This window comes from Alosa sapidissima, chromosome 13 (assembly GCF_018492685.1).
Source record: "Alosa sapidissima isolate fAloSap1 chromosome 13, fAloSap1.pri, whole genome shotgun sequence".
NCBI lineage: Eukaryota > Metazoa > Chordata > Actinopteri > Clupeiformes > Clupeidae > Alosa > Alosa sapidissima.
The window spans coordinates 18512854-18539971 of NC_055969.1; the positions used below are offsets into that span (position 1 = coordinate 18512854).

A 27118-nucleotide genomic window follows, 5' to 3' on the forward strand; every position below is an offset into this window, starting at 1 on the left:
GGGGCCAAGTCTCACTTTGGCACGTTGTGCCAAGAGTGCACATCTGGAGACAACACATTTGTATTTTGGTTTTCATGAGTTTACCTGTGCATGTAATATGACTGGGAGACAGGAGTGATAGAAATCTCTTAAAATGGCAGTGGAGTGAAGTCTATCATTCATCATGCTGCTCTCCTCCTGAGCTTTGCTTGTAAAATATAACTTTATGCTGAATGCCAGGAGCGATAAGGCTGACTTTGCTTTTAAAACACACCCAAAATTTGACAAAAGCAAGGCATGCATTGACTGTATTCTGTTTGAATCAACTTTGTTCGATCTGCTCCGTCACAAGGCATTGGATTGGTTTAGAATGATTTAAATTCACTGATCATGCAAATCGTTCTCATCCTCATTTAGACCAAGTTTAGTCATGGCTGTCCCCGGACTTGTAACAAACGTGTATAAACATGTGTATAAACATCTGGCTCTGTGATTCTAGTTTTTTTTCTGTGGCTGTTGTTATGTAGTACAGGTGCTGTCGTGTCAGATTCCACTGTAGGAAGTCATAGTAACATACAGTACTGAATTACAGTACAGGACACACACAAACATTATATCAATTCCTTTCAGACAAGCAGCATAGCTTCCTGTGCATTTTCAACCTAGGAAAGATTACAGGGTTAATCTCTGACCGGGGGTATTTTAGTAAGGAAATAATGACGAGGACGCACACACTCATACGTACAAAGAACGTACACTGATAAATATGAAAGGATCAGAGGGAAAACGGAATGTGCAGTGCCTGTTCCCAGGCAGGAATGGTGTACTCTAGAAGATCTGGATGGAATGTTTGTCTCTAGAAAGTTTGGTCGTCATTGCAGGAGTCTGTGGCGTGTCCGAACGCCTCACAGATGTCGCAGTAGGGTCTCTCAGCCGAGCGCCGGCCATGGTAGGTGGTGTGGGGTGGTGTGTCAGGTGATTGGGCTTGGGTAGGGCAGTCTTCTGTGTCGTGCTGGTCGAAACAGTCACAGATGTCGCAGAACACCCGAGGAGGTGCCTTCTTCTTGGACTTCCTTTCTCTTAAGCTGTGAGAGCAGGATAAGATTTAAAGACAGTGTCAATACGACTAATGGAAGTAGACAGAGGTGATTTTGTGGACCTCCTGGGTCTTGAGAGCGTACACAGCTTACTATTAATAGTGTGCAGACTAATCAACCCAAATAACAGATCAGAACAGTTTATCTCTCATTTACAAGTCTCATGCCTGGCTTGACTTAGATAAATTGATACCAACAAAAGGTTTTAGTGACAGTATACATCACAGGCAAATTATTTTATTATTATAATTATTTTCACTGGTTCTTCATTATGCCAGTTCCCCATTAGCTATCATTACAGTGCAACTAAGACAGAATATAGTTCCAGAACTGAAATCCATGGTATTGCTACACATTTAGTTTATTTGTTTAAATTGTTTAGGTTTGTTTGAATATTTTATTCTCTTCTTAAAGATCTTTAATTAGTGTAACACCAATGATTAATACCATTTTAAGCACCCTCTTAAACCCATGAAACCAAATATCTGAGCAACAGTACAAACACTTTTGTCCGGTCTCCAATGGAAAACTTGCTCATTGTCAGTTCTTGTTGGGATTGGGATTGATTGAGGGATGGGATTGATTGAGTTCACCTGTCAATCAATCCCAACTTTTCCACCTCTAGCGTCAACTCACCCATCGTCTTCATCATTCCCATTGAACTCAGCCAAGGCCATCTTCTTCAGCTTCCCTTTAAGATCCTCATTCTTTCGCTGGAGGTCTACAATGACCGAGTTCAGGAAGTTTATCTGTTTTAAAGTGGAGTAGAAGAGTGAGGAATGACCAACACAACAAAGAGTAAACTATCACTCACTTGCATAAGTAAGGAAGCATTTGGCAGCACTAACCAGGGGGATGCTACATATTGTTGGTGGTTAGTGAGGTTCCCTGTTCACTAATCAAACACTTTTGCCTTGATAAAGCACTTTAAATGCATCGTGGTGTTGTTGTTATTGTTGTAACATCAGAAACTGACAAACTAAAAAGATTTTCTAATAATAGGCTGATAGGTGTCCCAATACATCTGCGCAATGTATTACACAGACCTACAGATGTCACAACACTCGGAAAGATCAAACAATTTAAAGAAGTTATTTTCTATATTACCTTAAATGTGCAAAAAAATATCACAAACCTACTGAAAATGTTAAAATCAAGATGCAAGTCCTTACCTGTCCCTCAGCAAACTCTTTCTCCTCCCGTAGCTGGTCAAGGGCAGCATCACCTGCATGAAGTAACACATCCACACACTTTCAACAAAGATCAGGGCATATAGCCACTAGCATCAAATTGCATCAAATGCATTCAGCATATTCAGCCACTTTTGGATGCGCTGTCATGCTGGGCTGTGCAGAGCTTATTTGCTAGCTACTTTAATAAGTTCAAGCTCCTAATTTTGCCTACAGTGTAAACAGGGCAACTATGACTGCCTTTACCCCTCCCTTTAAGATGACACAATTGTATGTGTTTACTGTTGATGGGACCAAATAATCTTCCTGACTGTCACTGTGCACACTATGTACGTTTAAGATCAGTAAATGCTAAATGCAGATAAGATTTGTTTGATGGTAGTTTGATTAGATTCCCTATAGTTTGTTGGTAGTTGCTGGTGGGTACCCTGGAGTGCAGACTGTCTGACCTGAGGGCGCTTTGTCTGACCTGAGGGTGTTTTGTCGCCCGCTGCTGTTGGCTCTCCAGTGAGCCGCTGCTCCAGGCTGCGGACACGGTTCTGCAGCTGGGCCTTGTCCTTCTCCAGGGTCTCTACGGCCGTGCGCAGCGTCTCCGCCACGGCACGCTCACCGCGCAGCAGGGCAATCTGACACAGGGCAGAAGGGCAGATATATATATATATTCAGGTCAGGCCGGAGAAAATTACACGGTGGAGTTACATCCGCAAGAAGTTCAGCTATAGGCAAAATGAGCTGCTAGCATCACACTTCATTCTCCTCACACCTGCTTTAGTACCGTATTTTCCGGACTATAAGTCGCACCGGAGTATAAGTCGCACCAGTCAAAAAATGTGTCATGAAGAGGAAAAAAACATATATATAAATATATATATATGTTGCACCTGAGTCACAGGACTAGCCAAACTATGAAAAAAGGTGCGACTTATAGTCCGGAAAATACGGTATTTACGGCATCACACACTATAGGTACCTAAAAATGAAATGTAATGACTCAACATAACTAAACCTTTACATACATCTTTGCACAATTTTATGGTAATTAGCCAGCAACATTACCTCATTTCTAAGCGTCTGTAACTCTCTGTCCTTGTCCGTCATCAAAGCATTGGAGTTGTCCCTGTAAAAAGAGGAAACATCTTTTGATGTACAGAACATCTGCCACACATGCGCCTCTTCTTTGGCACTGTTAGTAAGCAAACACTACTGATATGCACACATCTAAAGCAGAGAATACTATTCTGATATTTTATTCAAGTTCATTATTAAAATGTTCATTCTGTTATGTAAATCTACATAGATTATTCAAGTTCCAACAGGCAACTGACTGCATTAAGTAAAATAATGAACCATTCCTACGTATCAAACACAACCCCAGTTATATACTGCTTATAGTAACCAGCCAGTCAGATGTAAAGATGACACTGTAAAACACTTCTTACCTCTCAGAGATCTCCAGCTGGTTGTTGGAGAGCTTATCTTCAATCTAAAAGGACAGACACAGACAAATTTAAACACTCTCTAAATATACCGTCCCCACCAGGAAAAGAGCTAAACCATCAGCCAAACGTCCTGTGTCCAGATACCCTGCTGTGATGAAGCGTGTGAAACCAATCCATTGTAACCGAGCGTCCTGGTTGCCAAGTTACCTTCTTGTGGGCGTGGCCCTCGAGCCGGCTCAGGTCAAGCTCGTGGGCCAGCTTCCCGTTCTCATCCTGGAGCGCCGCCAGACGCTGGCTCTTTTGATTGGTTGCAAGCTTCAGCTCCTCACTGGGGGAAAGAGAATACGGTCAGCCGTTCAGACCAATCACAGCATCCCATGAGCTCATTGTGTTCATTTTGACTCAATCAGAAAAGCTCTTCTCTCGCAACAATCAATCAGCCTCTCTTAGGTTCCCTTGATAATAAAAGCTCTCTTCTAAGTCATTCAATTTAAACACCACATGGCCAGACTATTAGTGGCCAGACTATTAGTGTGTGGCCAGACTATTAGTGTGTGAATAGTTGAAACAAGAAGAAGAAGTTCACAAATGAGTGAAGGGTTTGCAGAAATTCCAAATGTAAAGTTGCAGGCAGTAGGCAATACAAGGAACATATAGACTCTTAATGCATTCTTTGATCAAGATCATAGGTTCATGGGTAGGGCCTTACATTAAGAAAACATGTGCACATCATCTTGATCACACACACACACACACACACACACACACACACACACACACACGATTGCAAAAATAGATTAAATGTTGCACGTAACTAAAACAGCACTGCACATGCCCACTTGGCAAGGACAGGAAGACTGGCCCAGACTGTGATTTAGCAATTAATACACTGGACTGGAGCATGAAGTTGAAAAAGACAACCTTGCTTCGTTTATCCTATTTCTGCTCTATTTATACTCCCTCGCAAAGAAGCCACAGTCTCCCCCAGTTATGAGCCGACTAAGCCCAATCTGTAAACATGTCAATTCCCGCTGCCTTAATCCTCCCTCAGTTTGCAAACATTTACCCTCAAAACATCACTCTGCCTTACGCAGGACACGGCTTCAGAAGCAATAGAAAGAGATGTAGAGCATCCTGGACTTCTGACATGATGGTTCTGGCTCTCATACATACTGTATCTCTTTCTCATTTGCTTTAAATGAAACCGAAATCAAGACTGAAAACGCAACAGAAAAACAAAAGACAAATATGATTAGACATGTTTGTAAATGCTGCCTTGGTGACTCAGTGTAGACGCTCGTACAGTAGACAGTGTGCCATCGCCATCCAAACGCCTCGCAGGTCGACACGCTTTCCTTCAACTGTGACAAACGCGGCTCTCTATTTTTACCTCCTGCGCCGCTCCGATGCGGAAGTTAATCAGATTCTTCATGCAGCGATGCGAGACTGGACTGTGTCAAATTTTAACTACAAAATCACTTATCTCTGAGAGCCTGAGAGGAAGACAACTCAAGGTCAAGTGTCTGTATTTAGAGAGGCATCTGTATAAACAGACACAAACACACAGTAACGGCATTACTGCCACTGTGTGTGTATCTGAAATTTCAGATAGATATATTCAAATCAACTATTCTGACACATTTCTGAAGAATTTTAATCAACCGGTTCTGTCTCCGAATGACAACTGATCAAACCCAAGATCAAAAAGAGCCGTGAGCCAAAAATCAGAAGCACAAAGAAGGTTCTGAAGTGTCTCTTCTAGAACAATCTGTAGTGTCTCGTCTGCCTCAGTATGCTTCTCTCAAACTAGTGCAGCTGCCTCACCTGCCTCACCTGAGAATGTCTTTCTCATCAGGAAAGAGTCTTCGCTTACAGCAAGAGATCCCTCCGTCTTCTAACCTCAGAAGACTGATTGCTTTTCATTCTACTTTCTCATCTACCTCTCTCATTGAAAAATCTACAGCTCTCTTTAGGAGAGACCTTTTTACTGAATCAATAGAATTCCTTCTGACAAACTACTTCTTTCTCACTAGTCCATCTACTAGTGGAACTTACTCAGTCTGGAACTTACTGGAACTTACTGAGCCTCACCTGTGTAGATGATTCTGTCTCAACGGGAAAGATGCTCCTCTCAAATCAACAGTCATCCTTCTCTTCTAAAACTCTAGATAGGCTTAACCTTACACACAATCTACACAATCCCCAGACCTCCTCTTTTTTTCTCAGCAGTAGGAATAGCCGCATGTCTCCCTCCCTCCCTCACCAGCCGAGCCGAGTCGAGCAGCCTCTCATTCCCATGTGACGGGCCTTCAGGCTGAGCGTGAAGGCGGGCAGGACAGGCCGGTGATGTAATACTCCCTGGAGAGTCCGAACGTCAGGAGCGAGGCGTCAGAGCAGAGGCAGCCAGAGCTCAGACTGAGCTCAGCTTTAGTTTATTAAAGTTGCCTGCTACACCCAAACAAACAGCAGGCAGCTCCGCTCCGCTACACCCAAACAAACACCAGACAGCTCTGCTCTGCTACATCCAAAATACACCTGTCATTCAAGTCTGGTACGTCCAAAAATACCCAGCCTGTAACACCCAGGTATCTGCAATCTATCAACAATACCAAACATCTGCTTCATCTGATTCCCACAGATAGTCATCCATACCAGTCTAATGACAAAATGGAAGGTTTATCATCCACACCGAACCTTTTCTGCACCAAAGCAAATTTGCCTTCTACATCCAAACAACTCATCCACCATTTACACATACACCAGTTATGTTATACCACTTTATAAATATATATTTACACATACACCACTTATATGTTATACCACTTTATAAATATATATTTACACATACATCACTTATATGTTATACCACTTTATAAGTTATACCACTTTATGCTCCACAGCCATATTGCATGGAGTGATAGCAGACACCAATTTATGCCGTTATCTCCAGCCTCTTGTAACCCCTCTTAGGGCTGATCCAGACCGGGTGTGTGGCGTGAGCGTGACAGCTGCGTGGCGTGTCTGTTTTTATTTCAGCTCCCATGTTAACAGGTTAGAGCTTGCACACCGCCTGGGTGACACGCACGTCTCAGACGCGCCGAAAACGTGTACATGCTAGAAATAGGGCCGACGCCTATTTTTCATGCGACACGCAATCGTGTTGGAAGCGTTTCCATTCAAAACAGTGAAGGACAAAAATGAAGAGATGTTTTAGTAGGCAGAGAGGCCACCACAGCGCAGTGTCAGCCGCCACGCAACTGACACGCAACAGACATGCCACGTTCACACCACGCATGCAGTCTGAATCAGCCCTTACTCTCTTGGGCCACCTGGTGGTGAGCTGAGACGCACGCATGCAGCCTTCATCTCGGAATCATGAGCCATGCTGATGATGTCCCATCCATGCAATGACTCACATGATCTCAAGAGAACACTGAGTGCCACAAACAACACTGATATGGACATGTTGAGGCATGGCTCACTCCACTCCACATCATCAGCTAGGATTATCATCGCCAACAGGATTACAGTCATACAGTGACTGCTTCAGGCCTGCGCAATTTTCCCCAACACAACATGTTGACTCATTCAAGGTGAAGGTGGTGAAATAAGTCTCCTTTGTTTTACACATAGCCACTGGGCTATAAGGAAAACATGCAATGAGTGCAATGGTCTACTCAACCACCTAAAAAGAGGAGTCACTGTTCACTGGAAGGCCAACAGAGACCAGCATCCACATCAGCATCCACAACAACAAATAGACAGATTTAGATGTCTTTGGGGTGTGTGTGCGTCTTTGTGTGTGTGTGTGTGTGTGTGTGTGTGTGTTCGTGCCTGCGTGCGTGTTTGTGTGTGTTTGTCTGTATAAGTGTTCATGTGTGCATGCGTGCGTGCGTACGTGCGTGCGTCCGTGTGTGAGTGTGTGCCCGCGTGCGTGTGTTCGTGCCTGCGTGCGTGTTTCTGTGTGTGTGTGTGTGTGTGTTCATATGTGCGTGTGTTTGTGCGTGCGTGCGTGTGTGCATATGTGAATAGGAGCCGAGCTCAGTATAAGAGGGGGGCGGGCACACTCACATCTCTCGGCTCAGGCTGCCGATGCGATGGCTCTCCACACTGAGCTTCTCCTGCGAGAGGCTGAGCTCCTGCTGGTACTCACAGTTCTTCTGTTTCAGAGCCTCCAGCTGCCCAGAGAAAGAGAGAGAGGGAGATGGAAACAGTGAGAAAAAAGAGGAGACATCAAGTGGCAAATGGGGGAGAGACAGGAAGGGGGAAGCAGAGAGAAAAATTGAAAGAAAGTGGAAGAGGGAGGGGTAGTGGGGGGAAAGAGAGGGGTAGTGGGAGGGAGAGAGGGGTAGAGGGAGGGAGAGAGGGGTAGAGGGAGGGAGAGAGATGGGTAGAGAGAGGGGGAAAGAGAGGCATAGAGGGAATGAGAGAGGGGGAAAGAGAGGTATAAAGGGAATGAGAGAGGGGGAAAGAGAGGGGTAGAGGGAGAATTGGGGGTTGACTAAATTAGATGACGTCTCACACAGATCTCACAGAACAGAAAAACACAACACACTTCAAAAGCCAAAGGATCTCAAAGGACTGAGCCATAAATAACACAGGCATGTGAGAACAAGCATCTGGGAAAATCTGATTTTGGCATCTTAACTACATTACACCAAAATTGAATAACTGTACTATACAGTATTGGTCTACATTTGGTCAAATTTCATTCAGCAATATCTTTGTTTCCTAAATATCTCCCACGTTTTTTTTTATTTAGTTAGATATTTATTTGAGCTAAAAATAGATTTGGCTATTATTGCACTGTGCTACTACAAACACGACCACTACATCCCATTTAAACCCAAAAGCACATCATTGATTCATAAGTGCAACAAAAACGCGACCTAATGTCTATGGAGTTTTGTCTGCCTAGTAACCAAATAATCCCCAAATTGAAACACTACTAAACATTCTTCCCTATGCTGAACTGACTTAAATAATTACGGAGTAAAAAAGAGTGTATCGTCCCACCTTGTTTTGTTGTCTCATCCAGTGTAACTAATTCTGGTTCTATCCCCGAGTCGATCTTTTTCATTCTGTAGCATTGTGTGTTTTTTTACCTGACCTACAAAATTGGTCACACCAGATGAGACTGACACCCTTAATCGTGCTGGTGACTGTACCAGACTGGGGCACGAGTCAATACTTCATTTCAACGTTGTCCAACTGAACAATTTCAAATCAATTTACATTGAGGCTTTTCTCTGCTTCTCATCTAGTACTGTGGCACGGTTGCAGATTAATTACAAGATCGCTGATATGCTAGATGGGTTTTTAATCAAGTTAGTAGACAACACCACACAGACAAAACATAAACAAACACAGACACACAGACACGCGTGCGCACATTCTCATCCCCTATCTCTTAATCTCTGCTAAATCATGCTTGCTCCAAAAATACCACAAACTGTAACAAATACCTACCCATTAAGTATCACATAGAATCACAGTGATACCAAGTATGTGTGTTAAGCCTTTTTGTCTACATGTGACTGAACATGGGAGCGTATGTCTGCATGCATGAGGGCATGTGTTACCTGGAGTTGAGAGGTGTAGATGTTGCTGGAGAAGCTGTGATGCACTGAGATCAGATCCATGGCCGAGTACACTAAGTACCTAAGTACCACTACCTCCCTGGAGCAGCACTCTTGCACTGTAGCGGTCAACCACTTCAATGTTCTGCACAGCTACACAGTCAGTGTTTCAGTGTTCCAGAATTCACAGTAGCAATGTTATAGTGTTGCAACGAAATCGGCAGCCTCGAAAATTCTATGTTCCAAAAACCTACATGCACGGCAGTCGGATGCACCCCCCCCCCCAAAAAAAAATCTAGAGCTTCAGTTTTCCAGTGAATTCCGCAGATCTAAAATCTCCGTATCCTAGTATTCCACAGTGCTGTTGAGCGAGTGTTCCGGATCTGGCAGCTCAAACAGCGCAGCTGTGTTGTGGATCCAGCATCTCCGATCTCCAGTTGGGACGGAGGAGCGGAACAGAGTGGAGCGGAGCGGAGTGGACAACAGGGCACAGCTTGCTGCTGTCACACACACACAAAGTCACAGTCTAACATGCGTTACGTTAGCAGCCTCCATTATGTAACTGGGCAAGCTCCACCCTCCGTCCGCTGGATTGTTCCTCCTCTCCTCTGCTCTCTTCCCTCCTCTCCTCTCCTCTCCCATCATCCCGCTGTATCCATCTTCTCCTCTGCACTCACACTTCTCTCTCTTTCCCGCCAATCTCTCCTCCACTTTCCTTCCTCCTTTCTGTCTCCCACTTTCTCTTTGTCCTCTGTGCAGCTCTGTCATCTTATCTTCTCTATATATTTTTTTTTTCAATTCCCTCCCTTTTTTTCTCTCTCTCTTTCATCCCCACCTCTATATTTTCTTTGTGTCATATATATATATCTCTTGCCATTCTCCATCTTGTCTCTCTCTCTCTCCATTCAGTATTCCCTCTCTCCTCTCTGAGCAGGTCATGTGACTAGTGATGGGCCTCGCTGGCCTACCTATTGCGATTGAGTCACTGTGCTCCCAATATGGTGGTGATGAGAAGCTGCTGCTAAAGAGCAGCGGCAGGGGGCTGGGGTGGGTTGGTAGGTGGGTGGGTGAGAGGGGGTTGGGGGTGAGGGGGTTCTATTTCAGCGTACCGATGTTCTGCTCAGCCATGCAGAATCACCCAGCTGCCGCTGTCCCGATACAAGCATCTCTCTCTCTCTCTTTCTTTTTTTCTGTGAGTGTGTGTTATTACAACCACACATGCACACAATACATGTGGCAGCAGCAGCAGCAACATTGCTGTTACCACAACCCCAATGCCCCTTTCAGTCCTCACACACACATACACACGAACGCAATCCAACACACCTCCTCCTAGGCCAATACAAACTCCCCACTAGTCTTCACTATCCAGTTCCTCTTCACACAAACACAAACACACAGGTGTACTTTCAGGCAAAATGCTTGACTACTAATAAGCCAGAAATCAGTGACCTAAGCTACAGTTCGATGTCTCTAACATTGTTTCTAAAAAGCTGTCTCTAAACTGTCAATGAAAATTGTATGTAAGGATGCAATCTGTAATTACTGCAATCATATATTCATCTTACAGTTAGAAAAGCACAGCTCAAATCTAACGAGTCTGCTGACATACAGTACGTTAAGTACCTGCACGTGTCACTATTGAGCGCATGCATAATCATGTGACACTATGTGCGAATGCAAAGAGTGTTCTCTCCTACTTCTGTTAGGTCATCACTTGACATTCTGTCAAATCATTTGCATTACACTGTGTATGCACTCATGGGGGAGGGGCTGGCGGATGATGTCACAGTAGCCATTCTTAGAAGGCACAGTGATGCTTGAGTCTTATATAACACACAAACACAAACACACACAGACCAAATGTCCATGCAATTGGCCATTACGTCACAGCCACTGGTCATACGTATGCTCAAATAAACAACATGTATGCCAACAACTCACAAGCCTCTCATCCTCCTCTACTGCAGACAAAATATTCTAACTGTATTAAAGCAGCAACAGTTACATGGATACGTTTAAAAGCAAACTTAACATCAACATGAATAAGTACCATCCCTCTTCTATGCATTTGTTTACATTTATTACAATATTTGTTTGCAATGCAAAGTGCGATGCAAAAATCTACTAAATGTATCTTATACTAGGCTGGCTATTTTGTAACATATCTGCCTCCCTCCTATTTTTTTTTTTATTATGACAGTAACTTAGGCTGTATATGGCATTTCTCATCAAGTTGCTCTACAATAACATTAACACAACAGCAGAATTTCAAAATGACTATACTCAAGACAAACAAACCCTAAAAAATATCAAATTTAATAGAGGTAAAGGACCAAGGAAACAAGCTAAGACTAAACATAAAATACAACATAAGATTTCCACATGACATGAAAAGTAGCCGAGGCCCAAAAGCTAACATGAGGGTTTCCCAGGCGCCAACACAGACATTGTGGAGTTGGTGATTTGAATCTTAATGGTTCTCACAGCATGACCTTCACTGTAACTGACGACAACAGAGGCCCAGCTACGGAGTGGATATTTCAAATGCCTATACCCAAAGCAGGCATACATTTGGAAAAAAGGTCCACTGAAGTGTGACATTTTTCAAGTATAACATTTAAGATGATTTTAGGGGAGAAGAGTAAGAACACTCCCCTAGTGTCCAAACAGATACATCCAATAATAGATTAGGAGGCTGACTAGTTGGACTTGTGAAACAAATGAGATTGTGGAACACATTAGGGTCTAAAAGCAAAGCAATCAGCACACAGGACAGGTGTTGGCACGCAAGACAGGTGTCAGGGTGCAGATGTATTACTGGGTAGGCCTAGCAGATGTTTTGGGGACAGATGCGATTGGGGAGATATTGGGATACAGGTCACTGCAGGTGTGAGACGCAGGTGAGGTGCAGCTCACCACAGTAAATAGGAATTCGGAACACTGGGAAACATCTATGGAGACAACTTGTTGAAGTTTCAATTGTGGGTGGCAGAAAGAGGGCTGTAAAAAAAGACTTTTTCTAACCTATCAAAAAACGTGAGGAGACACTTTCCTCATGGTCAGTAGACGGTTATAAGTTCCCAAATGCCATCACAGTTCGTCATCACATTTATATCCATGGCCTAAGACTTCCAAAACCTTAATTATCCTCTACAAGTTTAAATCACTCGTTAGGTCAGATTTCCCCCAGAACATGAATATTAAATGCACACCCATTCCCTTGACATTTGAAAACCGTACAGGGTAAACTAGAGTACGGGTGAGTGCAGTAGCCTCGAACATGTGTTCCTCTCTCCGCGGCCTATAGCTGAGCAGTGCTCCAGCCTGAGCTGGGAGTCATAGTGGCGTCTGAACTCCCCCAGGCTCCCTCGCTCGCTCGCTCGCTCGCTCGCTCGCTCGCACCCTCTCCATCTGAGACGTTATGCAAGCATGTATGCATGAGCTCAGCACATGTGCCCGCACACACGCCAGCCTGCTCTACATGTAGCGCTGCGGGGCAACGCAGCGTTTTCATGCAGCGGTACGGTTAGCCCACTCCCCCCTCATTACTTCTGCTGCTGAATGCCACTGCTGAATGCTCGGAACGGCGTTAACAGACCCATTCTATTGACCCGCACATACATTGAAGAGCTCATGATGAACTCAATGATAATATGAGTGCTGCTGGTACATCGGAACTTATACTACTGATATCCACCAGGGTACACAGTTGTATTCATTTCTGCTCCAAACAGAAAAATTATTTTTCATGGCGCTGATTAAGCTAAGGCATATGAACACTATCCTAACGGCTGTCTGTATACAACTATAAACAGCTTATGTTTATGTTAACCGAAAACAACTGGTAGCAACACAAGATGATGTAGTCTTCTAAAACATACTGTCCCACAGAATGTTAACACATTAAATGTGGCAATAAACAATAAACACAACCCAAAATGTAGGCAGTGCAACAAACAACTATAATTACATCTTTTGAGAGAGATGATTCATATCACACTATATGATTCATAGTCTTTCATAAGCCATTCTGTGCTGATCTACACTGTGCTATTACTGTCCCAGTAGAAGCTCAACTCACTACAGCACATCACCACTGATGAAGGTCACGACCTTGACCCACTTAGAGTCCTCCCTGACGTCCCTCAGTCTGTTCCCATCCCACTAGGTTAGCTGGGCTAATGTTAGTCATCATGAGTCCATAACGCTAACAAACACTCAACGACACACTGCAAAAAACACTCACTGACACACTACAAAAACACCCACTGACACATTACAAAACATTCACTGACACCACTCGGCCATGAACTCTCTTCCACACTTGTTTGAGAGAAGCGCAGTTGTTTACCTGTTGCTGCATCTCCTTCTTCTCCTGGGTCATGGTCTCCAGGGCCTGAGAAAGGCTCTTCGCTGACTCTGTCTCCTGTGAGAGACATGGCTGTGTTAGCAACGTTCAGGTTTAATGGAGTTTAGCATTCAAAAGGAAGATGTCTATGTGCACAGGATGACACACTCAATTTTCTCTTAAAATGCAAATATATAATGACTTTTTTTTCAGCAATTTTCAGGTTTAATGGCGTCTCACTAGGGATGTAACGGTATGAAAATTTAACCTCACGGTTATAGTGACCAAAATTATCACGGTTTTCGTTATTATCACGGTATTTCTAAAAGTGTGTTCAATATGTTCAGAAAGCACTGGTAGGCCTACACAAGCTGAAATAGTTTCAAAAAGTGTCCCGTTCACTTTTTTCTTCATGTTTAATTGGCTATGTGCTTATAGCTTAACTTACCCTACCACAACTTGGAGTTTGCTATTTCTGTTATTTAGATGCAATGTGTGAGACGAAAGTAAGCGTTCAAAATAAAACTTTAGGCTACTGTATTCTCCTGATAACGTGAGTGGAATGGATTTAATGTGGACGCAAACATAAAAAGATGCAGAGTGGCTACATGATACAGTGCACATTTTGCGGTGAAAAAGTTCCGCCTTTTAAAATCAGGTGAAGCCTAATCCGAATCGTAGTTAAAACCATCAATTAGACAACAGAATCAGTAGGTTACCAGTTTTTTTTCATTGTACCAGGCCTACAGTACTGTATGTCAAAAGCAGGCTCGGGTGAAGCTGGGAAGGATTAAACACACGGTTTCCACACCGCGGTAATCAACAGTGATAATCATGATGTTTGAAATGAAAACGGTAATTATTATCGTCAACATTTTTATCACGGTTTACCATTATACCGGTAATCGTTACATCCCTACGTCTTACACATCATCTATCTACCACGCTCAACTGAAGGTAATGATACCTTGGGCAACTTTTTGAGCAATGTTGCTGGGCCATTTATTCTGATTGTGGATGATTATGATGATTTGCCTACTTATGATTAAAGTTTTCCAGAAAAGAAATTGTTGCCCAATATCAGTGGGAACATGCCAGAACCACATTAATGAGTAACATTGCCCAGCAATTGCACAAAATGTTGTCCCATGTATCATCAGCTTGAGAGATCTACTCTAACTAGATCAAGCCATGTGAAAGGTACACTCATATAGCAACATAATGTCACCCCAATAGATGACGTGATATCTTACTTTAAACTCCAAGCTTTAGACCCCAAATTTGCTCTGAACCCAAAGACCTGAGGTGTATTACAATTCCTTGAACAGAGGCAAACGTTCACATCAAACACGTTTGTGTCTGAACAGATAATTTGAACGTTCTTATGTAAACTCAATGGCAACTCCCCGTCCAACTTCAAACATGATCGCAGAGCACTACCTCCTCAAACTGTTTGTGAGTGTTCCCAAAACGTTCACGGAAAACCCAAGGCAAACAGAACCCCCCCCCCAGGGCAGACCGCTATGTAGGTGAGTGCTGTGTTGTGCACTCACCTGGGCCTTGTACACCTGCAGCTGCTCCTCTGCAGCCTGAGCTCTCTCCTGCAGCTGCTTCACCTCCTGCTGGTGCTCCTCTCTCCGCGCCTCCTCCTCTCCATCCCGCCGCTCCCGCTCCTCAGTCAGGCTCTGCTCCAACTCTGCACACACACACACACACACACAGAGACACACACACACACACACACACACACACATGAAACACACACACACACAAGCACACACATGCACATACATATACATGCACACACACACAAGCATAAATACACACAAAACACACCTTTAGTAACTCATACACACACACAAATAGACACAGAACTAGCTTTAGGACCCAGCATGGACAGCAGCCCAAATGAAAGCAGTGTAACCCTCCCCTTACTCTTCTGCTATGACCCAGCGCAGTTTGCTTACCTTGCATACTCTTGGCAGTCTTCTGGTTTTCTAGGGATGTTTCATCAAGTTTTTCTCTCTGCAGGCACAGACACAGATGACAGAGTAGCATGAAAGAAACTCCTATGCACCGGTGCCACCAGCAATTCACACAAATCCACGTCATGCTAAGATAAAAGGCTAAGTGAAGTTTGCTTTGTAAAGATGTGTGTGTGTGTGTGTGTGTGTGTGTGTGTGTGTGTGTGTGTGTGTGTGTGTGTGTGTGTGTGTGTGTGTGTCTAAAATGTAGATCATTTTTGTGTTCATGTGTGTGTGTGTGTGTGTTTTCTGCTGACCTCCAATAACTAAGGGATAATGCCCAACGAGGTGTCCATTATCAGAAATAAATGGACGACGCGGAGGGGTGAACCGTCCAACGCGAAGCAAAGCTTCCGCGAAGTCCATTTATTTCTGATAATGGACGCATCGAAGGCCAGTATCCCGTTTATACCATGGTCACTTACGAAATAAATAAATATGAAATCAATTATTAATACTAAATGAGTTTTAGAGCTAAAATCGTTTTCAGCTGTTTATCGCAACACTGTGGAATGTTGATAAGTCACATCTGAACGGACTAACTCAGGCGTTGTCAAGCAACGTCATAATAATTTTATAGGTGTAGTATATCACTTTTTAAAACGACACCCTTTTCAACCTAGACCATGGTATAAACTAAAATATATTACAAATTCTGCTAATGTTGTCATTTTTTTCTGCACAGTAAGGTCTGCTTGAGCAAAAGTCCACTCAACAGCTTGTCCACACTAATCAATAATATTACCCAGTTGTAAACAGTTCACTTAACTAACACTCTTCACTCAATAAACATCATACCTTGAGCATCTTGAACCATGACCCATTCTGCTCTTCTTTAAAAGTCACACATCTCTAAAACCCAAACACATTTACTGCTCTCCATCAGCTGACTCTGTTTGTGTTTAAACCAGTGAGGCTGTAATTCTACTCTACGGTCATCCAACACCTCCATAGCTGTGGGCCCACTCTCCAGCCATCCAACTCAAGCGGTTGTAGTGTAACCCCACTCCACTCATAGCACCTCACTTCCTCTGGCTCGTACCATACTGTGGTCCACAATGGATGGTAACCACTCTACAAGACGTAGAAGTGCTAAATTACGCCTAACCACTCATTCTTGCCCATCTTAAAAAATAAATAAATAAATAAATGCTGAAACAGTTCTACTCATTGCTCATCACTCACTCACTCCCTCTCTCTAACACCCAAATGCACTTTCTAACGCTTCAGCTAGTCCTGTGTCGGACTCGTTCTAACTCATCCGCTGGTCCTGTGTCAGACTCGTTCTAACGCATCAGCTGGTCCTGTGTCAGACTCGTTCTAACACATCAGCTGGTCCTGTGTCGGACTCGTTCTAACGCATCAGCTGGTCCTGTGTCGGACTCGTTCTAACGCATCAGCTGGTCCTGTGTCAGACTCGTTCTAACGCATCAGCTGGTCCTGTGTGGGACTCGTTCTAACGCATCAGCTGGTCCTGTGTGGGACTCGTTCTAACGCATCAGCTGGTCCTGTGTGGGACTCGTTCTAACGCATCAGCTGGTCCAGTGTGGGACTCGTACTAACGCATCAGCTGGTCCTGTGTCAGACTCGTTCTAACGCATCAGCTGGTCCTGTGTGGGACTCGTACCAGGCTGCTGAGCTGCTCCTGCAGGGTGGTCCTCTCGTGCTCCGCGGAGCTGAGCCTCTGCTGGAGGGACGTCACCTCCTTCTGTTTCCCCTCCAGCTCGCACGACAGCTCCTTCACCTGTGGGCCAGAGTGGGGCAGGAACGCATCAGTGGAGCAGCAAATGGGTTTATTTTCGTTTCAGTGAAGAGGAGGAGGAGAAGGAAGAGCAGAACAAAGGAGAGGAGGAGGAGGACAAGAGAGATAGGAATAGAGGGAGGAAGAGGAGAACACAGGAGTGGAGGATGACAAGAGAGTGGAGGAGGACAAGAAAGAGGAAGAGGACAAAGAGAGATAGGAAGAGGGGGAGGAGGACGACAAAGAGAGATAATAGTTGGAGAAAGAGGAGGAAGAGGAGGACCGGTGAGAGGAGGGGGACAAAAAGAGACAGAGGAAGAGGAGGAAGAGGAGCATTGGGCCAGTGTGCGCTCACCTTTTTGTCCTGAGCTGGTGGGGAGTCCGGTCCCCCGGCGGCTTGTGCGGCTGCCAGCCTCTGCTGCAGGTCGGTCACTTCCTGCTGCAGCTCCATAATGCGCGAGCGCTCCGACACGGTGGCCAGCTGCGGACATGACAGACCACACACTCACCACGCATGCTCAAAACACGCCGAATTCCCCAGATGGTCAACAACAACAGCATACTGTCCTCACGGAGCATGTGAGATGTCTAGCCATACCCTAAGTCAGCTGTTTTTCATCAATTACTTCCCCATTATAGTTTCAAAATTGTTCTGTTAAGTAAATTAAAGAGCATTACTTTTAGAACCTGTAGTTTCCATCTGTGTCTATGTCCAGATGAACTTAACAAACTTTACATTTCCCTCCACTAATTAAGATTATCTTAGTTTGTACACAGTGTCTTTGTGAATTTAAGAATTGAAAAATGTAAATGTCAAAAAAATGGAATTGATGGAATTGTTGCATGACAAATTACAAAGCAAACACCATCCACATGGTCTTGTCACTTCATCATCAGAGAGTCATCATCAGATATGACATCATTTTCTCCTGCGATAATTGAAGCTTTGGTGACCTACCTCAGCTTTTTATTGCCCTAAAAGCTGGGCCCCTTTCACACCCCACCACTGTGTCACTGTCACACAGAGAGAGTGGCCCCTACGTGTGTCCAGCCACCTCCCGCGTCCCGCACGGCCCCCACGATCACACCTCAGGTATCCATTTACCCTAGTGTCTTCTAACTCTCTCTGGAGTTTGTCAGCTTTGGTCTTTTCAAAGAGCAGGCTCTGTTCGAGTTCCTTTATGTGGGCATGCTCCAGTTTGGTCTGCGTCTGTTAGTCAGAAAAAAAGAGAAAGAAAGAAAGGACAGAAAAGAAGGAAGGAAGAGGAAGAGAGACGACACCAGCGCCGCTGTCACATGCAAGCTCAATGCCAAGGAGGAGGAGACACATGGTGGCCTTGACATCACCCTCTGCTCATGAATGGGGACAAAGAAGGCAGTGGCACAGGCAGGAGAGAGAGAGAGAGTGAGAGAGAGAGAGAGAGAGAGAGAGAGAGAGAGAGAGAGAGAGAGAAAGAGAGAGAGGGAGAAAGATGGAGAGAGCCAGGCGGAGGGCAGGGCAGGACCAAGCTTAGCAAGGCTCCCAGAGGGCAGAGGGGTGGAGAACCAAAAATGAAGTAAGATGGAGCACCGACCCAAAGTCTGAATTCATGTGCACAGGAAAGAGGAAGAGGAAAGAGTGGGGATGAGAGCCACACCGGTCCAGTCGCATGACCAAATGAAGGAACAAATGAACGGATGAACGTGCCATGAATGGATGGATTAAGAATCAAGGATCAAGAATCAAATGAATGGGTGAAATAATGGATAAACAAATGCATGATTGAATGGATGGATGGATGAATGAATGAATGAATGAATGAATGAATGAATGAATGAATGAATGAATGAATCAAAGAGGATTACACAGCAGCTATAACAGCATTGTCTTCATTACAGTAAAAGATCACTCAAATATCTGCTTAGAAGGCAAGTGTTAAGAGAATAGATGCAGTTCTACACAACAGCTCCTACAGCAGCAGTATAAAAAGCTGCCAGGCGGTGAAGAAAGAAGTTGAACAGTTAGGCAGAGCATCAATCCCCAGATCAGGTGAAAGAGGGACCCTGAAATGTCTCCCTTGCATTAAGAGTAATGGTTCTTTTCTTAAATGAGATGAGGTGTTCCTTGTGTTTGCCTTCAACCTCTTATTCAACTCTTCAGCATTGGTGAGCAGGTAAAAAAAAAAAAAGACATTGTCATGGAGGCGACAGGAAAGAAGGACAGTACTGACAGTATGGTTTGAGATCTACAGTACTGGCTAAAAGAGCAATAGCAATGGACCCATCTGAAGAGAAGACAAGGTGATGGGAAGAGCACTGGCAACAGGGGGTTCATAGAACCACCCCACATTGCTATTATTGGGCTAAATTGTTCTAGGTAATCCTCTCCTGTAGACAGCCCTGTGGTCTTACCCCAGATTGTAGTGGTGGTGTACATGTATCTCAAGAGATCCAATTAGGATATGCAGAAACTTACTAATACTTCCTAACGAAACGTACTTATACTTGCTAATGTGTACAAATTTGATCACCCACACTGACGTTCCAGTTTTAAAATCCAATGGATATACAGTAATGTACTTAGGCTTTTACGCAGCATGCCTCAGCCACTGTGTGCATCAATACAGATAACTGACAGATATATTTATTTGTGTGTTTATCACATTACCACCACAGAGCACTCGGCACAGTATCCACTCCAGGGCACGGCTGGCTTTCAGACGGCTATCTGACACCACATCTGATGTCTGGTCAGCCAGAACTGGGCTACGCTCACACTCAAGCACATGTTATGCAGCAGCTCGGTGGAAAAGTTATTGGCGTGGCTGGCGGATGTAGGGGGAGAGTAAATCTCACCCATAGATCAAACTCTGGCATGCTGGAGGACCGGCGCATGCTGCATCAAGGGCACAAGCACATTAGTGGCTTTTATACGAATGGGTTGACAGCGAACGGTGGCGGGGCGAAGCCCAGGGGCGAGGGGAGAGTGTCTGATACGACTGGACAGTTTGTCGTTCGTTCTGTTCCAGGGTCATTTGCCCTAAACATATTGCCACGGGAGTACGGGAGAGAGCAGCAGCAGCGCAAGAGCCGGGAGGAGGAAATTCCTGACCGGCCGAGTCAGTGTCTCCATCTGAATCCAATTAAATGTTCATTTAACACACTGGAGACACTGTTGACGGACAGATAGGCAGCTGCAGGCAGCAGGGAGAGCAGAGGATAGATGCAGCACTGGCCTAGAGACAGCCATGCACTCTGGACGATACCAGCATCTGAGGCTGACTGGGGATCACTGGAGAAGAGTCACTGCTTGCATGAAATAAATGAGGATTTCATGTACTTGATAATATTGCCTTTTTCTTTTCTTTTTTTAATCTTGCTTATGTCTCTGTTCTGTTTTGTTTGTAGTTTTAATCTCAGTGTTGGTGTTTGTTGGCTATTTGGTATTCTAGAAAATATCTGTACACATACTTCTGTGCATATTACATTATATATTACCATTCTTTTGTCTTCTTTTTTCTTCCACTTTTTTCTTTTCTTTCATCTAACTCTACCCCTACATTGTGATAACAATATGTAATGAAGCCCCGTTGGTTACATTTTCAACCTGCAATGGCAAGCTCACGTCAGATATGAAGACTAGTCTTAAAAATCTTATGTGGCATTGAAGACTTCAATCTTGCCTCAAGCTTATTCTTTCATGGTTGTTTGTATGCAACTACAGTGCAACATAAATTTGCAAAAACTGCAGTGTATAGAATACTTTGAATCACATTTTACAATCAGGGATGCTGATATGACAGAATATGTCTGTGTGGAGGTATGAATATTTATTTACCTCAAGGTCACCTTTGGTAATGCAAGCTTCTTCTACACGGAACTGAAGGTCTTCAACTCTCCTAGTAGATAAAACAAGGATACAATGACCTTCTTCAACATGATTTCTCCTGGCCCTATAAATACAATCCTAGGCTGAGCTAAATCTCACTATAGGACCAGCTGCCATCAGGAACCTGAAGGACTTTTACATATTTACATAATTTAGGAGACACTTTTATCTAAAAGAGTGAAATATACTACTTTTACAATATGGGGGTGTATGTCATAAACAGATACTTTTACTGTTCACAAGCCGTGTGTTGATAAAGCTCTTGTTTCTCATCTTTGAACACTGCGCATGCCATGCTTCAGTTGTGAGAAAGTAACCACTGCTCTGAATTTGCTTGCAGGGCTTACACATACAGTACAGTCCAGTGGGCCAATCCTTTAATCCTGCAAACATCCTAATAAATCTCCTTTTCTACATACTGAGAATATGTAGAAGGCTGGTATGGCAAGGTTGTGTTATGTACCAAAACAAATAATGTGAAACAGGTTCTGGTTGAAAAAAAAAATTAATAAATTATGCATGAAATTATGATTTAAATGAAATCATGCTTTAAATCCCTAAAACACCTTCTCAATGCTACCTGAATTCAAAAGCAATATATACACATAGTACGTATATATACATGTGCTAAGCAGGGTCCTCTCCAAAGTTTCAATACTCTACTCTGTACTCAATACTCTACTCTGACGTTTGAATGTACAGTATGTCTTATTCCTCAAGCCGATTGAGACATGATGATGAGGATCTGACGTCCTGTGTCAGTCTCACCTCTTCTCCTCCTCCAGCTGATTGAGGAGCTCTACTTTATCCCGATCTGCAGTCTCCACCATCCTCCTCAGCTGGTCCAGCTTAGCCTCCATCTCAACCGCATACTGAAACAGAGGGCCACCAGACACAGAAAAAGGGGGGGGGGGGGGGGGAGAGCCATAGGCAAACAAACAAAAAGGAAAGATTAAGTAAACATGTTACAACAATAAACTATTTATATTCATTAGCATTATCTATTATCTATAGATTATCATTATTTATTCATGAACAATACAATGAATAGTAGTATGAATATACTAATACTATAATGTTACAATGTCATGCATACTACATTCTGGTACTTACATAGTAGGCCTACTACATATCTACACCTGGAACTACATATGCCAAAAGAAGTAAACATCAACAAAGCCTAACATGTTGCGCATCTGCAATAAATCAGATGTAAGTTGATAGATGAGACAGACACGGACCTGTTTCTGGCCCTGCATGAGGAGCGCCAACTCCTGCTGCACCTCCCCAGCGTGGCTCGTTGCCTTGGCGACCTCGTTCCTCTCGAGGTCACGCTCGGCCAGCAGCTGCTCGATGTGCTGCTGCTTCTCCTTCAGGGCCTCCTGCAACGCCGTTGTGCCCGAAATCTTACGTGCATACCGTGCCGATGTCTCTGTCAGCTATGGGAAGAACACGCGCACACGCATAAACATTTATAACACATTTACAAAACAGTAAACAATTTACCACAACGACACAATTGTGTGTGTGTGTGTGTGTGTGAACTACTGTATGTGTGTGTGTGAACTACTGTATGTGTGTGTGTGTGTGTGTGTGTGTGTGTGTGTGTGTGTGTGTGTGTGTGTGTGTGTGTGTGAGTGAACTATGTGTGTGTGTGAGTGTGAACTACTGTATGTGTGTGTGTGTGTGTGTGTGTGTGCTCTCACCAGGCCCGCTCTGCTGGGCTTGCCCCCGGTGGAGGAGGCGAGGGAGCTAAGGGAACTGGCTGAGGAGCCGCTGGGGCTGCGCCGGAGCCCCGCCCTCCTGCTCATGCTCTTGGACAGGCTGGTGCAGGGGAAGCCAATACGCGTCACCTTGTGCGTGGGAGCAAACAGCCCGTACCGGGGCTGGCACTGAAAGTACCTGCCACAAACGGAAAACCATCTCAAACAAATTAGATCAGACAAAGGCGTCTCAAACTAATTTGGTGTGTTAACTCAAACAAAGTAAGCATAGTGTCCATATTTAACTTGTACACACTGGTATTAATGGTGTGAAAAGTGACACGCGAGGATATTGTGAGTGTGAGTCCATGTGTTTGCATGTGTATATGTGGCACAGATATTATTCCTGTGTGTGTTTGTTTGTGTGTGTGTGTATGTGTGTGTGTGTGTGTGTGCGTTTATCTCCCCACCTGCTACCAGCTACAGCACCATCATTCTTCCCCAGCGGTTCGTCCAGTTCCACACCACACCAGTCACCCTTAGCAAATTCCGTCTCACCCAGGAAACGCACCACACCCGCCTTAGTTCCACCCACCTAAATCAACAATGCATCTATTAGTAATACATACTAACATAATTAACATTAATCATGCCTATACCTATACCTATATGTTCTATAAATAATTAAATAATATTGTTTCATGCATTTTTAAAAGAGCATGTTATAAATTTTCATAAGAGAAAATGTTAAAAAGTAGGATATGTGATATGCAACCAGAGAAATTCTCCTTTCTCGAAGGTTCAGCTCACCAGGACTCTGTCCCCCAACTTCAGTACTCGTTTAGCCTTGGTGGAGTCTGTCTCAGACAGATTGGAGACTGACTCGCTTGCTTTCAAGCCAGCCTTAACCCCGGAGGCAGGTGTGATAGGGGTGGCAGGTGTGGCGGCAGTGGCAGCAGAGGCACTGGCAGCAGGGACAGCCTGCTTGGGTGTCGCCGGGGCACCGTTGGCATCTGGCTCTGCCACTTGTGTGCGGGACAGCTTGGAGGGGCGGGTGAAGATTCCGCGCTGATCCTCACACTGGAAGTAGCGTACGCCCGCCACAGAGCCATCGTTCTTACCGATGGGCTCATCCAGAACGATGCCCGCCCACTGGCCGGGCGCGAACTGGGTTCCTCCGACAAAATGCACATAGCCAGCCTTGTTACCGTTCACCCAAACACGCTCACCAACGTGGAAGTCACCGACTGTCGGGGAGTCCTGGGGGGCAGGTGAGCCACTGCTGGAAGGGGGCACCGCCTTAGAACCCACTGACAACCAGAACACAGTGACGTGAGTTTAGTGAAATGTATACCAAGGAGACAAGAAAACAGAATTATATAATTGCTTGTGACAGATATACATTTTACGCATTTAGTTTGTACATCCCCTGGAATCACTATAGAATCCATATAATGTATTTTCAACCATGTGCAAAGCATTCCCATTTTTAGTTGAGATTTTCTCAATGAGCACCTCTGGTAAGGGTATCTACATTTCCCAAAGGCATTACCCAGAACTCACTACACACAATGATGACATTTTCCATTTGGTGCCTGGATCTTACATAAAAAAAAACACATCTCTGCCATAGGTCATTTAAAGGTTTACTCTAATCTGGTTTTTAAATGGGAATGTGAGGGTGTGGCGGTCTCACCAGAGGAGGGTGAAGTCTTGGCAGGGGGCCCCGGCCTGCTGATCTTGGAGGGGGGTTTGAGGCCGCTGGGCTTTCCTGTGCTCATTTCTCCGAGTGTGTGCCCCTCACACCTGAAGCTACACTAACCAGTCTCCAGCATCCACCTGTATTGACTAATCCCGTCCCCAGAAATCTCCAACTAAACTATCCAACACATACAAATCTGTACCTTAGATATTAACCCACTCCTCACACATGAAATGGTGCTGCTATCTCACCTACTCCTGACAAAAGAACTGTAGCAAGTCACCCAGGCCTAAACATTTAACTCCAAATCCAGAAACTGATCTCCCGAGTCCCCACAACCTATAGGATGTTTTTTCCCATCCAGTCGTCTGGATATGATTCACCTTCGGGCATGACAAATGTGGGGGAAAATGTAACAAAGACACAATTACTCCATTGTTCTGATTATGTGATATCTCATGTGATTTAATACAAATTTAATGAGATAATCTTCATGCTCATCTTATCTGTGTTACCAGGTCAAAAAAATGTGAGTTTACAACAGGGCACTAACAAAGGCATTGGAATCAAGCTATTTTCACATCTTAGGATACATTTGTAATGAGCGTACGCACCAAATAATCCAAATGCATTTAGGGTGCGACAGAGGAGGTATCGTAATGTTTTTCATAGTGTAAAGACACAGACGACATGTACAGTGTAAGGATATTGTAAGTAAACAGTGAAAACAAGCTGGTTCTCAAAGGGGCGTATGATAGGGAACTTGCAGTCTGGCTAGGAGTCGGTTAGGTCTGAAATATTTTGAAATCGGTGCTGATTGTAACAGTTATGTAAAACATAATCTAAACGATGAGTTAACGAGGAAAGAAATATCATTCTTAATTTTCACAATACACTTATCAGATAAACATACACGCACTAGTTGACTGCATATAGCTAACCAAAGTGCCCAAAACGAGACACTTGCAGCAGATAACTGTGGCTTAGCTAGCTAGATATAGGTACAATGTAATAGTTAAGCACCAGGTACCAACTTTAACAGATGAGGGAAACAACACAATGGTGAGATTATTTACATAAGGCATTTATTTACAAAACATAAGGCGCCTGGTGATCGCAGGCCAGATCGATAAATTCAAATGAGGTGTTGTGCATTATCAAGCTGGCTAACCAGCCACTGTAACTATTGCCAGAGGATATTTTTCTAACGTTACGTTAGCACAGGTTAGCAGTTCAGCTAACTGGTTAGCTACCTATGATAAAACCTCGGTGTTTTTAGTTCCATTATTGACATTAACAGGCAAGACTTGTTTATTACTGTCTAAACATTTGAAAGCTTACATTCAAAAGCATCTGGCTCGCCTGATTTATTGGTGCAAATGGCTGTTGGATGACGTTTGTCTGCTCAGAAGGAATGATTCCAAGGAAATCTCTACAGCTAGCTACAGATAACTACACAGTGTATTCTTGATAACACGCCCGCGTTATACGAACCGAGTTAACAGAAACAAAGGAGAAGTACGGCCAGATATACCAAGCAGCGGTGTTAAGAAAAAGCCTCCACATACGAGGTCTTATGACTTACCGTTGCAATCCTAAATATCATTCACAACACCCACACAAAACTCAGTAAGTCCCGTAGCCTACTCCCGTTAGTTCTTCAGTGGACTGTTCTGTCAGTGAGGATATGGTGACGTAATGTTCCCATGTGTATTACCATAGTATTACCAGACATTCTCTGGTATTACAGTAACTACGCAACTGTGTGAAATACTTCAAGACAGTCAGAAGTTAAGCTGCCTAGTGCCTGCACATACATAAGACGAAGAACCTTTCTTCCATATGTGCCTGAATCGATCAAAACTACACAAACCTTCTATTTTCATATTTTTTCCATAACAGTGAAATGAAATCTGACACCTCATGTGTTGGCATTTCCGTTAGAGCACTTTTACTGAACAGGCCTAGATGCCAACTTAACTAAAACTGTCCTCAAAATGCAATAGGCCTACAAAAATAATATTTAATCAGTTATTTTAATAAACAAATAGTGCATGAAATAGATTATACAGCTAGTTGAGTAGCCTACAAGTGTAACAGGCCTACAAGATAGGCCTTATGGTTATTTCCTATTGGCCCATATCAAACATAAAATTATAGGCTAATTATGGTTATGGTTATGGGATTTTGCAGACGCCTTTGCCCAAAGCGACACACAAAACAAAAACAACATATTTAAAAATGTAACAGGGAACAGTTTAGACTGTTGGTAAAACAAGAATAAGGAGAATAGCAATAATAAACAACAATGTCAATTCAATCAATAGCCTAATAAAGTGAGCAATGAAAATGAGGGAAAAAGCAATAATAATCAATAATGTCCATTCAATCAATAATATATATATATAAAAAACAATGACATGGTAAGACTACATTAAGGAGAAT

The 27118-nt window shown here is 43.8% G+C and overlaps 1 protein-coding gene across 2 annotated transcripts; it reads right to left on the minus strand.

The window, feature by feature from the left end:
- Window positions 1–717: 717 nt before the first annotated feature.
- clip1b (CAP-GLY domain containing linker protein 1b) lies at window positions 718–26400 on the minus strand. 2 transcript variants are annotated; one of them, XM_042060449.1, is made up of 22 exons: window positions 26259–26400; window positions 24668–25056; window positions 23782–24281; window positions 23442–23566; window positions 22975–23170; window positions 22510–22707; window positions 22037–22140; window positions 21218–21278; window positions 18506–18610; window positions 17756–17881; window positions 17287–17403; window positions 15603–15660; window positions 15189–15331; window positions 13639–13713; window positions 7777–7883; window positions 3913–4033; window positions 3706–3749; window positions 3323–3383; window positions 2736–2892; window positions 2249–2301; window positions 1713–1825; window positions 718–1064 (listed from the first exon to the last, which is right to left on the minus strand). In XM_042060449.1, the coding sequence occupies exons 2-22, from the start codon at window positions 24750–24752 to the stop codon at window positions 836–838; spliced, it is 2778 nt and encodes a 925-aa protein (XP_041916383.1). In that variant the 5' UTR covers window positions 24753–25056; window positions 26259–26400; the 3' UTR covers window positions 718–835. The 2 variants fall into 2 exon arrangements, with proteins under 2 accessions (XP_041916383.1, XP_041916384.1); XM_042060450.1 differs by lacking the exon at window positions 18506–18610.
- Window positions 26401–27118: the final 718 nt, after the last annotated feature.